Source organism: Otolemur garnettii, unplaced genomic scaffold (genome assembly GCF_000181295.1).
Source record: "Otolemur garnettii isolate 467f Iridium unplaced genomic scaffold, OtoGar3 scaffold00018, whole genome shotgun sequence".
NCBI classification, from domain to species: Eukaryota; Metazoa; Chordata; class Mammalia; order Primates; family Galagidae; genus Otolemur; species Otolemur garnettii.
In genome coordinates, this window is record NW_003852413.1 from 22003400 (window position 1) to 22018554 (window position 15155).

The 15155-nt window shown below is 48.8% G+C and overlaps 2 protein-coding genes across 4 annotated transcripts; both read left to right on the top strand.

The window, feature by feature from the left end:
- The first annotated feature begins 5925 nt into the window (after positions 1–5925).
- Positions 5926–10238, top strand: GHDC (GH3 domain containing). Of its 3 annotated transcripts, XM_003786344.3 has the most exons (10): positions 5926–6015; positions 6156–6238; positions 6401–6678; positions 6981–7102; positions 7233–7734; positions 8116–8308; positions 8421–8492; positions 8567–8700; positions 9099–9184; positions 9414–10238. In XM_003786344.3, the coding sequence occupies exons 3-10, from the start codon at positions 6414–6416 to the stop codon at positions 9630–9632; spliced, it is 1593 nt and encodes a 530-aa protein (XP_003786392.1). In that variant the 5' UTR covers positions 5926–6015; positions 6156–6238; positions 6401–6413; the 3' UTR covers positions 9633–10238. The 3 variants fall into 3 exon arrangements, with proteins under 3 accessions (XP_003786392.1, XP_012658505.1, XP_023366888.1); XM_012803051.2 differs by having other exon boundaries at positions 9099–9565; XM_023511120.1 differs by lacking the exons at positions 5926–6015; positions 6156–6238 and having other exon boundaries at positions 6560–6625; positions 9099–9565.
- A 1725-nt stretch (positions 10239–11963) lies between these two features.
- HCRT (hypocretin neuropeptide precursor) lies at positions 11964–13651 on the top strand. Its single transcript, XM_003786345.1, has 2 exons — positions 11964–12065; positions 13189–13651. Exons 1-2 carry the CDS (start codon positions 12045–12047, stop codon positions 13558–13560), a joined length of 393 nt encoding a protein of 130 aa, XP_003786393.1. The 5' UTR covers positions 11964–12044; the 3' UTR covers positions 13561–13651.
- The last annotated feature ends 1504 nt before the right edge of the window (positions 13652–15155 follow it).

Sequence of the window (15155 nt, forward strand, 5' to 3'; positions counted from 1 at the left end):
AAAAAAAAAAAAAAAAAGAAGAAAACATAGGGGGAAAGCTTTGTGACATTAGATTTGGCAATGATTTCTTGGCCATGAGAGCAAAAACACAGAAAACAGGCTCAGCATCCAAGGCTCAAGTGGCTAAAGTGCCAGCCACATACACCAGAGCTAGCAGGTTCGAATCCAACCTGGGCCTGCCAAACAACAATGACAACTACAACCAAAAAATAGGTGCTGGGTGTTGTGGTGGGCGCCTGTAGTCCCAGCTACTTGGGAGGCTGAGGCAAGAGAATCACTTAAGCCCAGGAGTTGGAGGTTGCCGTGAGCTGTGACCCCACGGGGCTCTACCCAGGGCTAGCTTAAGACTCTGTCTCAAATAAAATTTTTAAAAAGCACAGAAAACAGAAGAAAAAAGAAAACATGTGCATCAAAGGATACCATTGACAGAGTGAAAAAAGGCAACCTGTGGAATGGGAGAAAATATTTGCAAATTATATGACTGATAAGGAACTAATTCCAGAATATGTAAAGAACATTTGTAGCTCGACAACAACAAAACCCCCACTAGGCAGGGGTAGTGGCACATGCCTGTAGTCACAGCTACATGGGAGGCAGAGGTAAAAGGAGCACTTGAGCCCTAGAGTTTGAGGTTGCTGTGAGTTACAAAGCCACAGCACTCTACCCAGGGCAACAGAGTGAGTCTCTGTGTCCAAAAAAAAAAAAAATGCTGCCTTCTTCATAAGTGGAAACTTGCCCATGATGGCAGATTTCACACCCAGGCTTACATTCATGAGACTTAATGAGCATCTTAGGTATTTACTAAGAATCTTGGAAGTAGTATCTGGTCCAAAATAGCAGCCCCCTCCTTGACTCATGTTTATATAATAGCCTTTTTTTTTGCCTTTTAGATAATTCCACAGACTATCAATAACCTGTTCCCATTTACACTTTGATAAATGTTCATAAAGGGGTTGATTTGCTTTGAGTCTCTTGGGCATAGTAATAGTTAAACGTACTTTATGTAGCTTCAATTCAGGGGCATGTCTCCCTTTGCTTCCTTTGGTGACATCAGCACAAATTTCATTTCTTTCTACATGGTGGGGAAAATTCAAGTCTGTGGACTCATATCCCACCATATGTGATCAAGATTTCATTGTCATTATGCAGCCTTAAAGATGGAGACTCTACCTTTTTCATGTTTACATGGATAGAGCTGAAACATATTCTTCTTGGCCAAGTATCTCAGTGGAAGAAAAAGTATCCAATGTACTCAGCCCTACTATGGAACCAATTTATAGCTTTAAGCTATAACCCAATTATAGCCCAAGAATATGGGGAAAGGGAAGAGGAGGGAGGGGAGGGGAAAAGGGACGGTAATTGATGGGACCACATCTAGGGTGCATCTTACATGTGAAATTTACTAAATGTAGAATATAAATGTCTTAACGCAGTAACTAAGAAAATGCCGTGAAGGCTATGTTAACTAGTTTGATGAAAATATTTCAAATTGCATATAAAACCAGCACATTGTACCCCATGAGTGCATTAATGCACACAGCTATGATTTAATTAAAAAAAAAAGATTTCATTGTCAATGATTGGAAGCCAGGTATCGAGGTCTTCCAAGATTTGTATAATTTCTTTTCCCTTGTAACTTACATTTGAGCAAAATTTCTTTGTGAAACCATATCTCAGATTCATCATCAAATCTTCATGGTTCCCTCTTTTCCCGTGCAGGTCATTGGGAAGAAAACTCATAAACAGGATCATTAGGATCTCTATGGAATTTTTTCCTTGATCTACAAAATCACCATTAAAAACATATAGGATTATCCCTGAAGGGAGATAACAAGAATTTTTTTTATTTTTTTTTTTTTTGAGACAGAGTCTCAAGCTGTCACCCCAGGTAGAGTGCCCTGGCGACATCATAGCTCACAGCAACCTACAATCTTGGGCTCAAGTGATCCTCTTGCCTCAGTTTTGGTTTTTTGTTTTTTTTTTTCTTTTTTAGTCTCACTCTGGCTCAGGCTAGTCTGAAACCCATGAGCTCAAGCAATCCGCCTGCATTGGACTCCTGAGTGCTAGGATTATAGGCATGAGCCACCACACCTGGCCCACAAGAGAGTTTTATAGAAGATCAAAAAAAGATTACCCAGTGTCCCATGTAAATCACTGCAGACCATTACCTCTCTGGAGGGAAAAGTATTTGTGTGAGTGAAATTCAGCATCTGCTTTGGGACTTTCTTGTTTTCAAACAATAAATCCACCTCTATCAAGGCTGCAATGAACTATGATTACCCATTGCACTCCAGCCTGGGAGACAGAGTGAGACCCTGTCTCTTTAAAAAAGGTGGTGGGCATTTTTAAGACATAATGAGTAGCATGAGGCCTCCAGAAGTAAATCAGTATCAGTAAAAGAGAGAGAAAATTGCAGCTGAGGGCAATCACAGGCGTCTGGGACATCTTTCAACTTCAGAGTCCTGTCTATCCTTGATGTCTTATTGATTTGCAAAAAATCAAGTAATTGTTTGCCAGTTTATTATAAAGGCTATCTATCACAAAGGATACAGATGAAGAGATGCTTAGGGAGAGGCAGAGGGGAAGGGACAGGGAATTTCAATTCCTTCCCCGGGAACACCCCCAATGTATCCAGCTATCTGGAAGCTGGAACTGGAATCCTTGTGCCTTGCTGGTGGGCTTGTTAACGTGTACAGCTTCTTTGAAAACAACATGATGGTTTCTCAAAAAAGTAAACGTGGAATTGCCACATGATCCAGCAATTCCACTTCTGGGCATATACACAAAAGAAACGAAAGCAGGGGCTCAAACATGCATCGGTACACCCCTGTTTATAGCAGCATTATTTATAATCGCCTAAAGGTGGAAACAACCCAAGTGTCCACTGATGGATACATGGATAAACAAAGTGTGGTATATGTACAATGTGATATTATTCAGCCTTAAAAAGGAAGGAAATTCTGAAACAAACATGCCTTTGAATGCCTTCAAATAAACCTTGAAGACATTATGCTAAGTGAAATAAGCAAGACACAAAAGGACAAATATTGTACAATTCCCTTTATATAAGGCACCCAGAGTAGTCAAATTCATACAGGCACAAAATAGAATCTCCATTGTTAGAGAATGGGGTTAGGGGAGATGGAGAGTTAGGGTACAGAGCTTTAGTTAGGAATGATGAAAAGTTCCGGAGATGGATGGTGGTGATGGTTGAAAATAGTGTGTACTTAATGCCACTGAATTGTATACCTAAAGATGGTTTAAATGCTAATTTTTTTATTTTTTGCAGTTTTTTTTTTTTTTTTTTTTTGGCCAGGGCTGGGTTTGAACTCGCCACCTCCAGCATATGGGGCCGGCGCCCTACTCCTTTGAGCCACAGGCATCGCCCAAATGCTAAATTTTTATGTATATTTTACCACAATAAAAAATGGATCAAAGACTTAAATGAATAGCTAAGATTATAAAAATCTCAAAAGAAAACAGAGGTGAGTCTTCATGAGCTTGGATTTGGCAATGGATTCTTAGACATGCCACTGAAAACACAAGCAACAAAAGAAAAAATAGGTAATTGGACTTCATCAAAATTAAAAACTTTTGTGCTTCAAAGAAGACACTCAAGGAAGTTAAAGATAACTCACAGAATGGGAGAAAATATTTTTAAATCATTTATGATAGAAGACTTGTATGGGCCATGTGTGGTGGCTCACACCTGTAAACGTAGCACTTTGGGAGGCCAAGACGGAAGGAATACTTGAGGGCAGGAATTCAAGACCAGCCTGAGTGACAGAGAGACCCCAACTCTACAGAAAAATAGAAAATTAGCTGGGCCTGGTGGCTTGTGCCTGTAGTCCCAGTTACTGAGTAGGCTGAGGCAGGAGGATTGCTTGAGCCCAGGAGTTCGAGGTTGCTGTGAGCTATAAAGACACCACCGCACCCAACCTAGGACAACAGAGTGAGACTCTTTCTCAAAAAAATAAAAAATAAAAAAAACTATACTGAGATACCACTTTGTACCCACTATGATAATAAAAGGCAGATAATAACAAGTGTTGGCAAGGATGTAGAGGAATCAGAATCCTCATATACTGCTGAGAGGGATATAAAACGGTACAGCCATTTTGGAAACTAGGTCAGCAATTCCTTAAACAGTTAAACAAAGAGTTACTATATGACCCAGTCATTCCACTCCTAGATATCTACACACACAAAATATATCTACAGAAACACTTATACACAAATGTTTATAGTAACATCATGCATCATAGCCACAGAGAAGAAACAACCCACATGTCCATCAACTCATGAATGGACAAGCAAAATGTAGTATATCCACACAATGGAATATTCAGCAATAAAAAGGACTGAAGTACCGATATACAGTAGTACGTGGAAGAACCTTGAACCCACCATGCTAAGTGAAAGAATCCAAGTACAAAAGACCACATTATGTGATTCCCTTTCTATTATGAAATGCCTAGAATAGGTTAATCTATAGAGACAGGAAGTACTTCTGAGGTTGTTCAGAGGCTGGGCAGGCAGTTGTGAGTGATACTGAAAGTGAAATTGGGTTTGTTTTTGAGGTGATGAAAAGGTTATAAAATTGACCATAATGTTGCACATACCTGGGGATATACTAGAAGACGTTGAATTGTACATTAAATGGGTGGTTGGTATGCTGTGAATTTTATCTAATAAAGGTGTTATTATTTTTTAAAAAATCAAATACAATGTCAGCAAGAAGGAAAAAAAAAAGAGTGAAAGTTGTGAAAGTGAGGTGGGGTAGCTGGAGAGTGAGAGCAGAGCTATTTAAAGGAGCTCAGCTATGAAGAGAAGGGCAGCAGTGAGGGGTGGAGGGAGGAGTTTTAGTGCTTTGAGGACTAGGGTCCAGCGCACAGGTAGAGAGAGGTTTTAACAAGACAGCAAAAGAGCCTTGTCCTACAGCACAGCCTCTCAAACTTTACTGCGGGAGGGTAGGAGCCTGACTTTGGTGGGCACCTTGCTCCAAGTTGCAAAACTACATTTGTAATTTTCCTTGGGATAAAGCCAATAAGCAAACACAGATGGGCACCCCAATTACTAGGTAAAGCTAGGATGTTCTAGATGTGACAGTAATTCTGTCAAGTCCTCTTACTTGAAGATGGGTTGTTGTTTATCCTGAAAACATGATTGTAATAGGATGTACCTGTTTGGCTGTAAGAGAGATTTCCTTCTGTCTTTATTTTCTTTTTCTTTTCTTTCCTTTTTTTTTTTTTTTTGAGACAGAATCTCACTCTGTTGTCCTGTGTGGAGCACTATAGCATCATAGCTCACAGCAACTTCAAACTCTCAAACTGATGGGCTCACACCATCCTCTTGCCTTAACTTCCTGAGTAGCTGAGATGATAGGCACCTGCCACAATGCCTATTTTTAGTAGAGTCAGGGTCTTGCTCTTGTTCAGGCAGTTCTCCAATTTCTGAGCTCAAACAATCCAGCTGCTTCAGCCTCCCAAAGTGCTAGGATTATAAGCATCAGCTGTATCCTTGCAATTTCTTAGCAGATATGCAGTATCACCATTCTGGTTTAATTCATACTCAGTAATTAAATTTTCTTTCTCCTCTACTCTTGTGGAGAGGATTTCTGGGGTGGGAAAACATTTAGATTTTTAATAGTTCTCAAACTTGAACCTGCTGCAGGTTGGAGTGTGTCCCACTCCCAGTTCAGGCTGCTCACCAGCCCTCTTTCCCACACTCAGCTTTCTCTCCCTCCACTTGCAGGAGTTTGGGGACCATGCTACTCTGACCCTAGCTTTTGATATGCCATCTCCCAGCACCCAGCACATCATTCTGTTAGGCAACCTTCCCCTTTAAGAGCACCCCCCCACCCAGCTCCTCCCTCATGCTGGTGACCGGATTTCCAGATTGTGGCCCAGCGCTTTAAAGCCATAGCTCCAGTTTTCTGGTCGGATGTGTGCTGAGACTTGAGGCAGAGACATCGGGCCCCTGATACTGGAAGTAGATGGAAGTGGACTGTGACAGGTGCATGTGACCATGAGCACACTGACCAGGGCTCAAGAGGAATGCAGAGCTTGGACAGGGTGGATCCCAAGAGAAAGGGAAGCCCCTATGTGCCAGGCCCTGTGCCTTCTGAGGGAGGTATCTATATTCCCGTTTTGCAGATGAGGAAACAGCGCACAGCAGAGCTGCCTGATAAGGCAGGGCCCTCCTGCTAACAAGTGGCAGAGGCAGGATCTAAACTCAGGTCAGTGGGACTCAAAAACCTCCACCGTCTCTCCCCTGAATGCCGACAGGGCCCTGCCTTCTTCCCAAACTTAATTTTCCTCGGTTTTCCAGGATGCAGTAGAGTGCGGGGAAGAAATGGGTTATTCCTCCGCCCCATACTTGGGTTCCCTTTTCCTCCCAGGAGCTGTGTAGAGATGCTTCTGTGGTTGCTGCTGCTGCTGTCACTGCTGCTGTTGCCACTGGCCTTGCTCCGACAGCAGTGGTCCCAGGATACCAGGTGGTCCTGGATTGCCAGGCTCCAGCACCGTGTGGTATGGGGTGTTCTGGGCTGGGCAACCACCTGGCAGTGGCGAAGGCTGGAACAGAGCACGGTACACATGAACCAGAGCCAGCAGCAGGCCCTAAGGTGGTGTCTGCAGGGAGCCCAGGGTCCCCGCTGTCCCCTTGGGGGCAGCACAGGTGTGTTTTGGGGTCTGGGAAGGTGACCCACAGAAAAAGAAACCCCACAGGTCATCAGATTCCAGAACTTGAATCGCCCCTTCCTTCCTGCCATCTGCCCCCTCCACTGGCAACATAGAGTGGCCTGAGCCAGAGACCCTACCCAGCCCAGGATTGGCTCTCTCAGCCAAGAGGAAATTTCCCATCCTGGGCCCTCAGAATCTTTTCCCCAGGTTTCTCCCTCAAGTGTCTCACCAATCTTGTTTGAAACACTTGGGAAGCTGGGGCTTCCTGAAGAGTTTCTGGTGTCTTTGGGGCTACAGAAATGAGCACATTCCGGAATCATCTCCCTCTAACCAAAGCCAGCCAGGCCCAAGAGGAAGAAAGTGGTGGGCAGCACCCAGCCCCTACCTCAAACCAGTACCAGGGGGAGGCCTCTCTGCAGGTTAGTGGGAAGGCCAGAGCCCAGCCCCACTAGAGAGCCCTGCTTACAGCTAAACCCTCCTAGCATGGCGGGCAAAGAACCCCCATACTGGTCTGGGACCAGATCAACACCCTCTTTTCTCTCCCTCCAGGCCACTTTGCTGGGTCTGGTCACCCTAAACAAGGCCTACCCAGAAGTGCTGGCTCCAGGAAGCACTGCCTGTGTGACCCTTACATCCCCTTGGCCCAGTTGCCTCCCCTGGCTTGGCCATGCCCTGGGCCGGGTTAACCCCCCTGGAGTCAAGGATCCCATGGTCTTGCTGCTGAAGGCACTGAGGTGCCCAGGGCTGAGAGTACTAGAGGCCGGGACAGCAGTGGAACTCCTAGATGTCTTCTTGGGCCTGGAGGCTGATGGTGAAGGGCTGGCTGTGGCGATAGCAACCGGGAACCCAGGAGCACCTCTCCCCAGACGGGCTGCTGAGCTACGCCAGGCCCTACAGCAGGGACCCCGAGGACTGGCCCTGCGGCTCTGGCCAAAGCTGCAGGTGGTGGTGACTCTGGATGCAGGTGGCCAGGCTGAAGCTGTTGCTGCCCTTGGAGCCTTGTGGTGCCAAGGGCTAGCCTTCTTCTCTCCTGCTTACGTTGCCTCTGGAGGTCAGTAGGACTCAAGGGCAGTGAGCTGGGGACAGGGGTCAGAGGTGCCATGTATGGAGCCCTGCATGATCATCTCATTTAATCCTCCCCCATAACCTGGGGATTAGCAGCTTCCTTTTACAGATGAAGAAATGGAGGCTCAGAGGTTAAAGGTCTTGCCCAAATTCTCATGCACTGGGATTTCCTCCCAGGTCTGCTACCTCCAGAACCACTGTACTCTGTCTCCACCTAGCAAGGCAAATGGCTGAGTCTGGGGCAGCCAGGCAAGATGGGTGCCAGGAAGGACAGCAGCAGGGTCAGGTTCCCAGAGGGTTGGTGCCTGGGGCCCTCACAAAGACAGTGGCCCCATGAGATGATAAGGAGGCTGTGTGCTCCTTGCAGGGGTGGTGGGCCTAAACCTATGGCCAGAGCAGCCCCGTGGGCTGTATCTTCTGACCCCTGGACCCCCCTTTACTGAGCTGCTCCCAGTCAAGGAAGGAGCCCAGAAGGAGGCCACCTCCACCCTCCTTCTGGCCGAGGCCCAGGAGGGCAAGGAGTATGAGCTGGTACTAACTGACCGTGTCAGCCTCACCAGGTGATAACCTGCCCAGTCCTTGCTCCCGTAGGGCACCTGGGACCCTGCTGGGAACCCCAAGCATGGGCTCATGGACCCTTGGGCCTGATCTTACTCCCACTGCCCCCATCAGGTGCCGCCTGGGTGATGTGGTACGTGTGGTTGGTACCTATAATCAGTGTCCAGTCATCAGGTTCACTTGCAGGTAGGTGACCCTGTGGAGGTGAGTAGCCACCCTTGTCCCCTGGGCTTTACTGCCTCCTTCTTCCTACTCCCCAGGCTGGGCCAGGCTCTGAGTGTTCGAGGAGAAGATATTGGTGAGGACATATTCTCCAGGGCACTGAGTCAGGCAGTGGGACAATGGCCAGGGGCCAAGCTGTTGGACTATGGCTGTGTGGAGAGCAGCATTCTGGGTAAGCTTCCCCACTACTCCTGCCTCCCATTCATGGGTTGGCTACCTTCTGCCTGTCCCTACCCTGCTGGGAGACCTCTAGTAATTAGGAAGGAGAGAAGACTCAGCTTCCTTTGCTTTCCTAACTAAAGTCCTTCCTCATGTCTAACTCCCATACCTCCTACTGCAGCTTCTACCTATTTTCTTTCTCGACCTCTCTCATAAGTAGGATTAGCCTCTAGGTTCTTCTCCATTTACCCCAATCCCTACCAAAAACCTTTTTCTTTCTTTCTTTTTCTTTCTTTCTTTTTTTTTTTTTTCTGTCGTGGACCTCAGAGCAGGAAAGAACAGATAGGGACAGAAGCTTTGGAAGCTGCCCTCTTCACTGGCAGTGTGTGTGCATTTGGGGTTTGTCCACAGATTCCTTTGAGGGTTCTGCTCCCCACTATGAGGTGTTTGTGGAGCTGAGGGGTCTAAGGAATCTGTCAGAGGAAAATCGAGACAAGGTAAAAGAGACAGGGACAGGGTATGACAACATGTCTCCTTCACTCTGCACATCCCCAGGGTGCTATGGAGACGGGGGGGGGGGGCGCGCAAAAGGGAAGGGTGGGGCTGCACAGAAGCTTCTAGGGCTCTGGGATGGAAGGTGTGAGTCCCACAGACACACACGTGCACACGCACAATTCCTAAATGCACGTACGCACATCAGCTTCACTCAGGCTCTTCTGTCCGCAGCTGGATCACTGTCTTCAGGAAGCCTCTCCCCGCTATAAATCCTTACGGTTCCGGGGCAGTGTGGGCCCTGCCAGAGTCCACCTGGTGGGGCCAGGGGCCTTCAGAGCACTCCGGGCAGCCCTCTCTGCCTGCCCCTCATCCCTTTTCCCTCCTGAGATGCCCCGAGTCCTTCGGTATAGACACTTGGCCCAGTTCCTGCAGAGGAGGGTGGTGTCCTGAGCCAAGGGCTCCCCCATGGCTCCAGCTCCTGTCAGAGGCTGCCTTGCTCTCTCTCCTCTGGGGCTTGTCTGAATGGGTAGTCCTTGTTAGGGGACTCTGACTGTATGCCACCCGACATTTGCCTCTGAGAGCCACTAGGCCTTAGGGAGGCCTTGGCCCAGTTTGCTATTTCTGAGGCATGGGCCTCAGGAGTTTAGCAGATGCCAGCAGGACCCTGCCAGTATCCCTTTTGGCCCACCATGGAGGACACTGCTAGAATTCCCATGCACACCCATGCCTTCCTGTGTCTCTCACCTGATATTGTTCTCTAGCCACAGATTGTGTCCCTGGCCAGTGTACTAGGTTGGCTGGAAGTTTGAGGGCTTCCCAAGAGCAACCCTCTATCAATAAGGAGCAAGAGTTGGTGAATAAAGACCTCAGCGTCATTGTCCTTGAATGAGACAATTCTGAAGAGCCCTATATAATCTCTCAGAGGGTCCCCCACAGGATGGAGTTCAACTGCACGGGAGCCCACTCCTTAATGTGCTTCTTATTGGGCCTCTGTCCTTCCCTCCTTCCCCACTCCCTCATGGGATCAACTTCCAAATAAACTTCTTGTACCCCAAATTGTTGCCTCAGGGTCTGCTTTGGGGAATCCATGCAGTGGTTCCATTTGCTCTGCTGCTGCTGCAGCCTGGGCTCTCTCCCTGCCCTGCAGTCAGATCCAGGATAGGTTGGGCCCCTAGTAGGTGTGCACACAGCAGCCATGAAGGCCAACCCCTTGGAAACAAACTCACCTCCTCCTGCCTCCCCTATCTCAAGTGTAACCTGATAATAGAGGGGCTATTCCCCAACTTCCCCTACCCTGCTTTCGCACTGGTCCCTTCCCTGGCTCAGCACCTACAAATCACCTCCATGGTAGGGAAGGGGGAGACCACTTCTATCATAAAGCGTCACAGCAGGAAGTAGCCCCAGAGAGCAGCTGAGTTAACTGTCCATACCACTAGGGAAACTGAGCCTCCACAAAGTTGGGAGGCTTGCCCAAGATCCTGCACATCCTCCTAAATAAGGGAAGCCCCTATTCCATGCTTCTCCATTCACCTGCCCCACATTCATCCAGCCTCCCCATATCAAGAGCCCCACAACTCCTGTTAAAATCTTTCCATGGTGACTCCCCTCCCCCATAGGAGTAAGACCAATCAGCTTGGCCTATGTGACCCTGGCCCCCACTTACTCATCCAGTCACCTCTCTCCCCTTGCTGAGGAAAAGGCCTGGACAATGAGGACCACACATACCCCCATCCCAACTAAGCTATGCATTGTCACCACCAGGCTTTTGCTCAAGGCCTCTTTTCTGTGGAATGCCTTCTCCCCCAACCAGATCTAATAGAAATCTACTTTTTTTTTACACAGGGCCTTTGAGGCCCCCTGCCTCACCCCAGACAGCAGTGATTGGCTCAACTTTGCTGAAGTCTACAGTAGTGCTTTCCCTCACTGAACTATCATTATGCCTGAACTGCCTCCCACCTGGACTTATGCACTCCTGGAAACCAGGCCAGGTCCTATGAACAGTTGCTCCCATGCCTAGTGCCAGGCCTGGCACAGAGCAGAAGCTCAATAAACAGGCCCTGAACAAGAGAAACTCGGGCCTGGAGATGACACCTGTCCCCACCCCATGGTGGCTCACTCCTTGATGGAGGGCTAGGACTATATCCCTCTCCTCCAAGCAACCTGGCTCAGGGAGAAAACCAGGAGGCAAAAGCTTTTTGGTTTGGGTTTCCTTTCCTCTTACTGTCTAGGCTGAGTTTTCAAGATTTTCCATCCTGGAGAATGGTGGAAAGGGCAGAAGGGAAAGAAAGAGCTGAGGTGAGGAGAGGCAGTGAGGTAACCTTTTCAGACTCTTGGGGCAGTAACCAGGATGGGAGGAAAGGCCTTCTGAGTGGCTGTCCTTTCCTTACACACAATGTGGCTAGTGGTCTCAAGACTGTCTCTTTCTGTTCCTAATTAACAGTTACCTTCCCCTCATATTGTCCCAGGCTAGCACCCCAGCCAAGGCCTCTTTTGTGCTGTCAGATTCCTGGGTGCAAGATGGCCTCATTAGTGCCCAGAGACCAACCCATCTCCAGGGAGCAGGCAGACAGACAAGGGAGGGGCACCAGGGGCATAGTGATCCAGCCTCAGCTTCTGAATGTCTCAGCAGCCATTCCTTGGGCCGAACCTGGAGACGGCCTCCTTGCAGAAGGCTAATCTTAGACCTGCCTTTGTCTGGCCCTGGAGTGGACGCATGGGCCCGTCTCTTCCCCGCCACCTCAGAGCACTATAAACCCCAGGCTCCTGGTAGCAGGTCACTGTAGACTGCCTCAAGATTCCTGGCCACCTGAACCACTGCAGATACCTCCTTTCCTGGCCGCCCCACCCTGCACTCCAGACACCATGAAGCTTCCTTCCACAAAGGTAAAGACCCAGGGACTGAGCGGTGACTCATATACCAGAGAGACAATGAGAATGCTTGCTTAGGGGGCTAGAAGAAAGGCCAAAAGTCTTTGGTCTTTGCCCATGCATGCACTAAGGCAGGAGACTGGGTGCACCCATGGCCAAGACTCTGCTGTGGCTAATATTGGGTTGTGCTCTGTTCTCCTAGGAGCTTGGGTTATTCAATACTTGCTATGTGTCAAGTGGTGCTTGCACCTGTCATCTCACTTCCTCCTCCCAGCATTCCTTCATGGTAGGAATTAATACCCAGTTTACAGGCAAGAAGCCTGGGCCCGGCTCGGCGCCTACAGCTCAACCGGCTAAGGCGCCAGCCACGTACACCTGAGGTGGCGGGTTCGAATCCCCAGCCCGGACCCACCAAAACAACAATGACGGCTGCAACCAAAAAATAGCCGGGCGTTCTGGCGGGTGCCTGTGGTCCCAGCTACTTGGGAGGCGGAGGCAGGAGACTCGCTTGAGCCCAGGAGTTGGAGGTTGCTGTGAGCTGTAATGCCACGGTACTCTACCCAGGGGGACAGCTTGAGGCTCTGTCTCAAAAAAAAAAAAAAAAAAAGAAGAAGCCTGGGCCCCTGAGAGGGGTGGAGACTGGTCCAAAGCCATGGAGGTTAGTTACCCCTGCAAGGGAGCAGGCAGATGAGAGGACAGTTAGGAGTCCTGCAAGTCCCCAATTTCCATGTGTTTGCCTGCTGTGGAGGGGAATGGGAAGTACTCAGTAGGACTTCTGTTTTCCTGGGTTTACAACTTCTGGTGCAGACAGAGTCAGACACACAAGTTTTTGGGTACTGTGGTAAGTGCTCTACTGGAGGGGTACAATGGACTGAGGGTATCCAGAGGAGAGAGGGATTCATTCTGCCTAGGGGTTCTCAAACGGCATCTTCCCAGAGGAGATGCTCTGCTGGGTCTTGAATAATGAACAGGTAAAGGACCCAGATGTGAGCCTTCTCTAACAGAGCCCTTCAGACAGCAAGCGGAGAGGCGCAAAGGCTGGGACAGGGCGCAAAGCCAGCTGGGCAGGTCCTAGACGTGGGGGCTAATTGCGGGCGCAGTGGGAAGATTCCCTAGCACCATGTCTCCGCCTCCCTAGGTCTCCTGGGCCGCCGTGACGCTACTGCTGCTGCTGCTCCTGCCGCCCGCGCTGCTGTCTCCCGGAGCGGCCGCGCAGCCCCTGCCCGACTGCTGTCGTCAGAAGACGTGCTCCTGCCGCCTCTACGAGCTGCTGCACGGAGCTGGCAATCACGCTGCTGGCATCCTCACCCTGGGCAAGCGGCGGCCGGGCCCCCCCGGTCTCCAGGGTCGGCTGCAGCGCCTCCTGCAGGCCAGTGGCAACCACGCCGCCGGCATCCTGACCATGGGCCGCCGCGCAGGCGCAGACCCAGTGCCGCGCCTGTGTCCCGGGCCGGGCTGTCCCGCCACGGCTGTCACCTCCGTCGCTCCTGGGCGACTGTCTGGGGTCTGAAGCGTTCTTCGGGCCCCCTCCTGCTTCTGCTCTCTTCCCTATGCCCACCCGGCATCGGCCCCCAGAAATACGGCAATAAAGGCAAGTCTCCGCGTGGCCGATCTCTGTTCCTGTGTGATCGCGTCCAGCCCTCCAGGGGGCGAGAGAGCGTATTGTGAACTAAAGTCCGAGGGCCTGAGAGCCTGGCTCTGGGGCACCAGCCTCAGCTTATGCATTGTTGAATCTGAAACGTTCTGGGTTGAGGAGTTTCCAGGGGAAGCTCTTGGGGTGCCGAGTGAGCCGCAAATATGCATGCTTGAAGGGAAGAATGCGGGACAAGTGCGTCCGATGATACTCTACTAGTGATGGTGTAACTTCGCCTTTCCCCAGAAACACACAGGAGGGGCAGGGGAGAGAGAAAGGCTTCATCGAGGAGCAGAATCTGGCTGGGAATTCGAGGGAGTCAAGCCTGTCTGTCAAAAAGGCAGGAAATATGAGCTCCAATAGTGAATCGTCTAGAGTGGCTGCAGCATGGGGTACAAAGTGTAGAGAGGGTTGAGGGTCCAGAAGAGAGGCGGTTAAGTTCACGCAGCCTGGATTGTGAAGGCCCTTACATGTCATCAGGCTTTGCACTTTATTCTGTAGGCAGCAGAGTCACGGGAAGTTCTTAAGCAAGGGTAGGGCAAGAGCTTCCTGCAACTCTAGATGAAAACACCTATTACTGTGAATTGCTTTCCCCTAAGGTTTGTATGTGGAGGTCCTAACTCCTGCCACTTCAGAATGTGATGTTATTTGGAAATAGGGTCCTTGCAGATGTAATTAGTTAATATGAGGTCATACTAGAGTAGGCTGAGCCTCTAATATAAGGTGTCCTATAAGGTGTCCTTATAAAAGAGAGAATTAGGACACAAAAACACTCAAGGAGAACCCATGTGAATATGAAGGTAGAGATTGAGGTGATGCTTCTACCATGCCAAAGAAAGCCAAAGATTGCCAGCAACCCACCAAAAGGTGGGGGAGAGGCATGCAACAGATTTATCCCTCACAGCCTTCAGAAGAAACCAACCCTACCTTCTCTTTGATTTTGATGGAACGTTTTCTTTTTTTTTTCTTCTTTCTTCTTCTTCTTTTTTTTTTTTTTTTTTTTTTTTTTTTTTTTTTTTTTTTTTTTATTGAACGATAACTATGTACATTAATGCACTTCTGGGGTACAGTGTGGGGTTTTCACATGCAATCTGAAATACTTCCATCAACTGGTCAACACAGCCTTCATGTCATTTTCTGTTATTGCTTTAAAACATTCACATTCTACTCTTAGAAAGATTCACCTGTACCCCTATAAGGTAAACCTCAGAAGTAATCCCTCCAAACTCCCTCCCTCCACCCATTACCCCCTCTCTTCTCCCTCCCCCCTCCCCATATTCTTAGGCTATTTGGTTATAGCTTTCATATAAAAAGGTTTAAATTAGTTTTATAATAGGGGTGTGTACATTGGATATTTTTTCCTCCATTCTTGTGATACTTTGCTCAGAAGAACATTCTCCAGCTCCATCCATGTGAACATGAAGGATGTAAAGTCTCCATCCTTCTTAATGGCTGCATAGTATTCCATGGTG

Excerpts from the sequence above, each read along its gene's own strand:
- GHDC (XM_012803051.2), top strand. The coding sequence starts at position 6,414 with ATGCTTCTGTGGTTGCTGCTGCTGCTGTCACTGCTGCTGTTGCCACTG. Across the intron at positions 7,103-7,232 it reads AGGGGGAGGCCTCTCTGCAG|GCCACTTTGCTGGGTCTGGT; the intron begins GTTAGTGGGAAG and ends CTCTCCCTCCAG. Across the intron at positions 7,735-8,115 it reads TGCTTACGTTGCCTCTGGAG|GGGTGGTGGGCCTAAACCTA; the intron begins GTCAGTAGGACT and ends TGCTCCTTGCAG.
- HCRT (XM_003786345.1), top strand. The coding sequence starts at position 12,045 with ATGAAGCTTCCTTCCACAAAG. Across the intron at positions 12,066-13,188 it reads TGAAGCTTCCTTCCACAAAG|GTCTCCTGGGCCGCCGTGAC; the intron begins GTAAAGACCCAG and ends CCGCCTCCCTAG.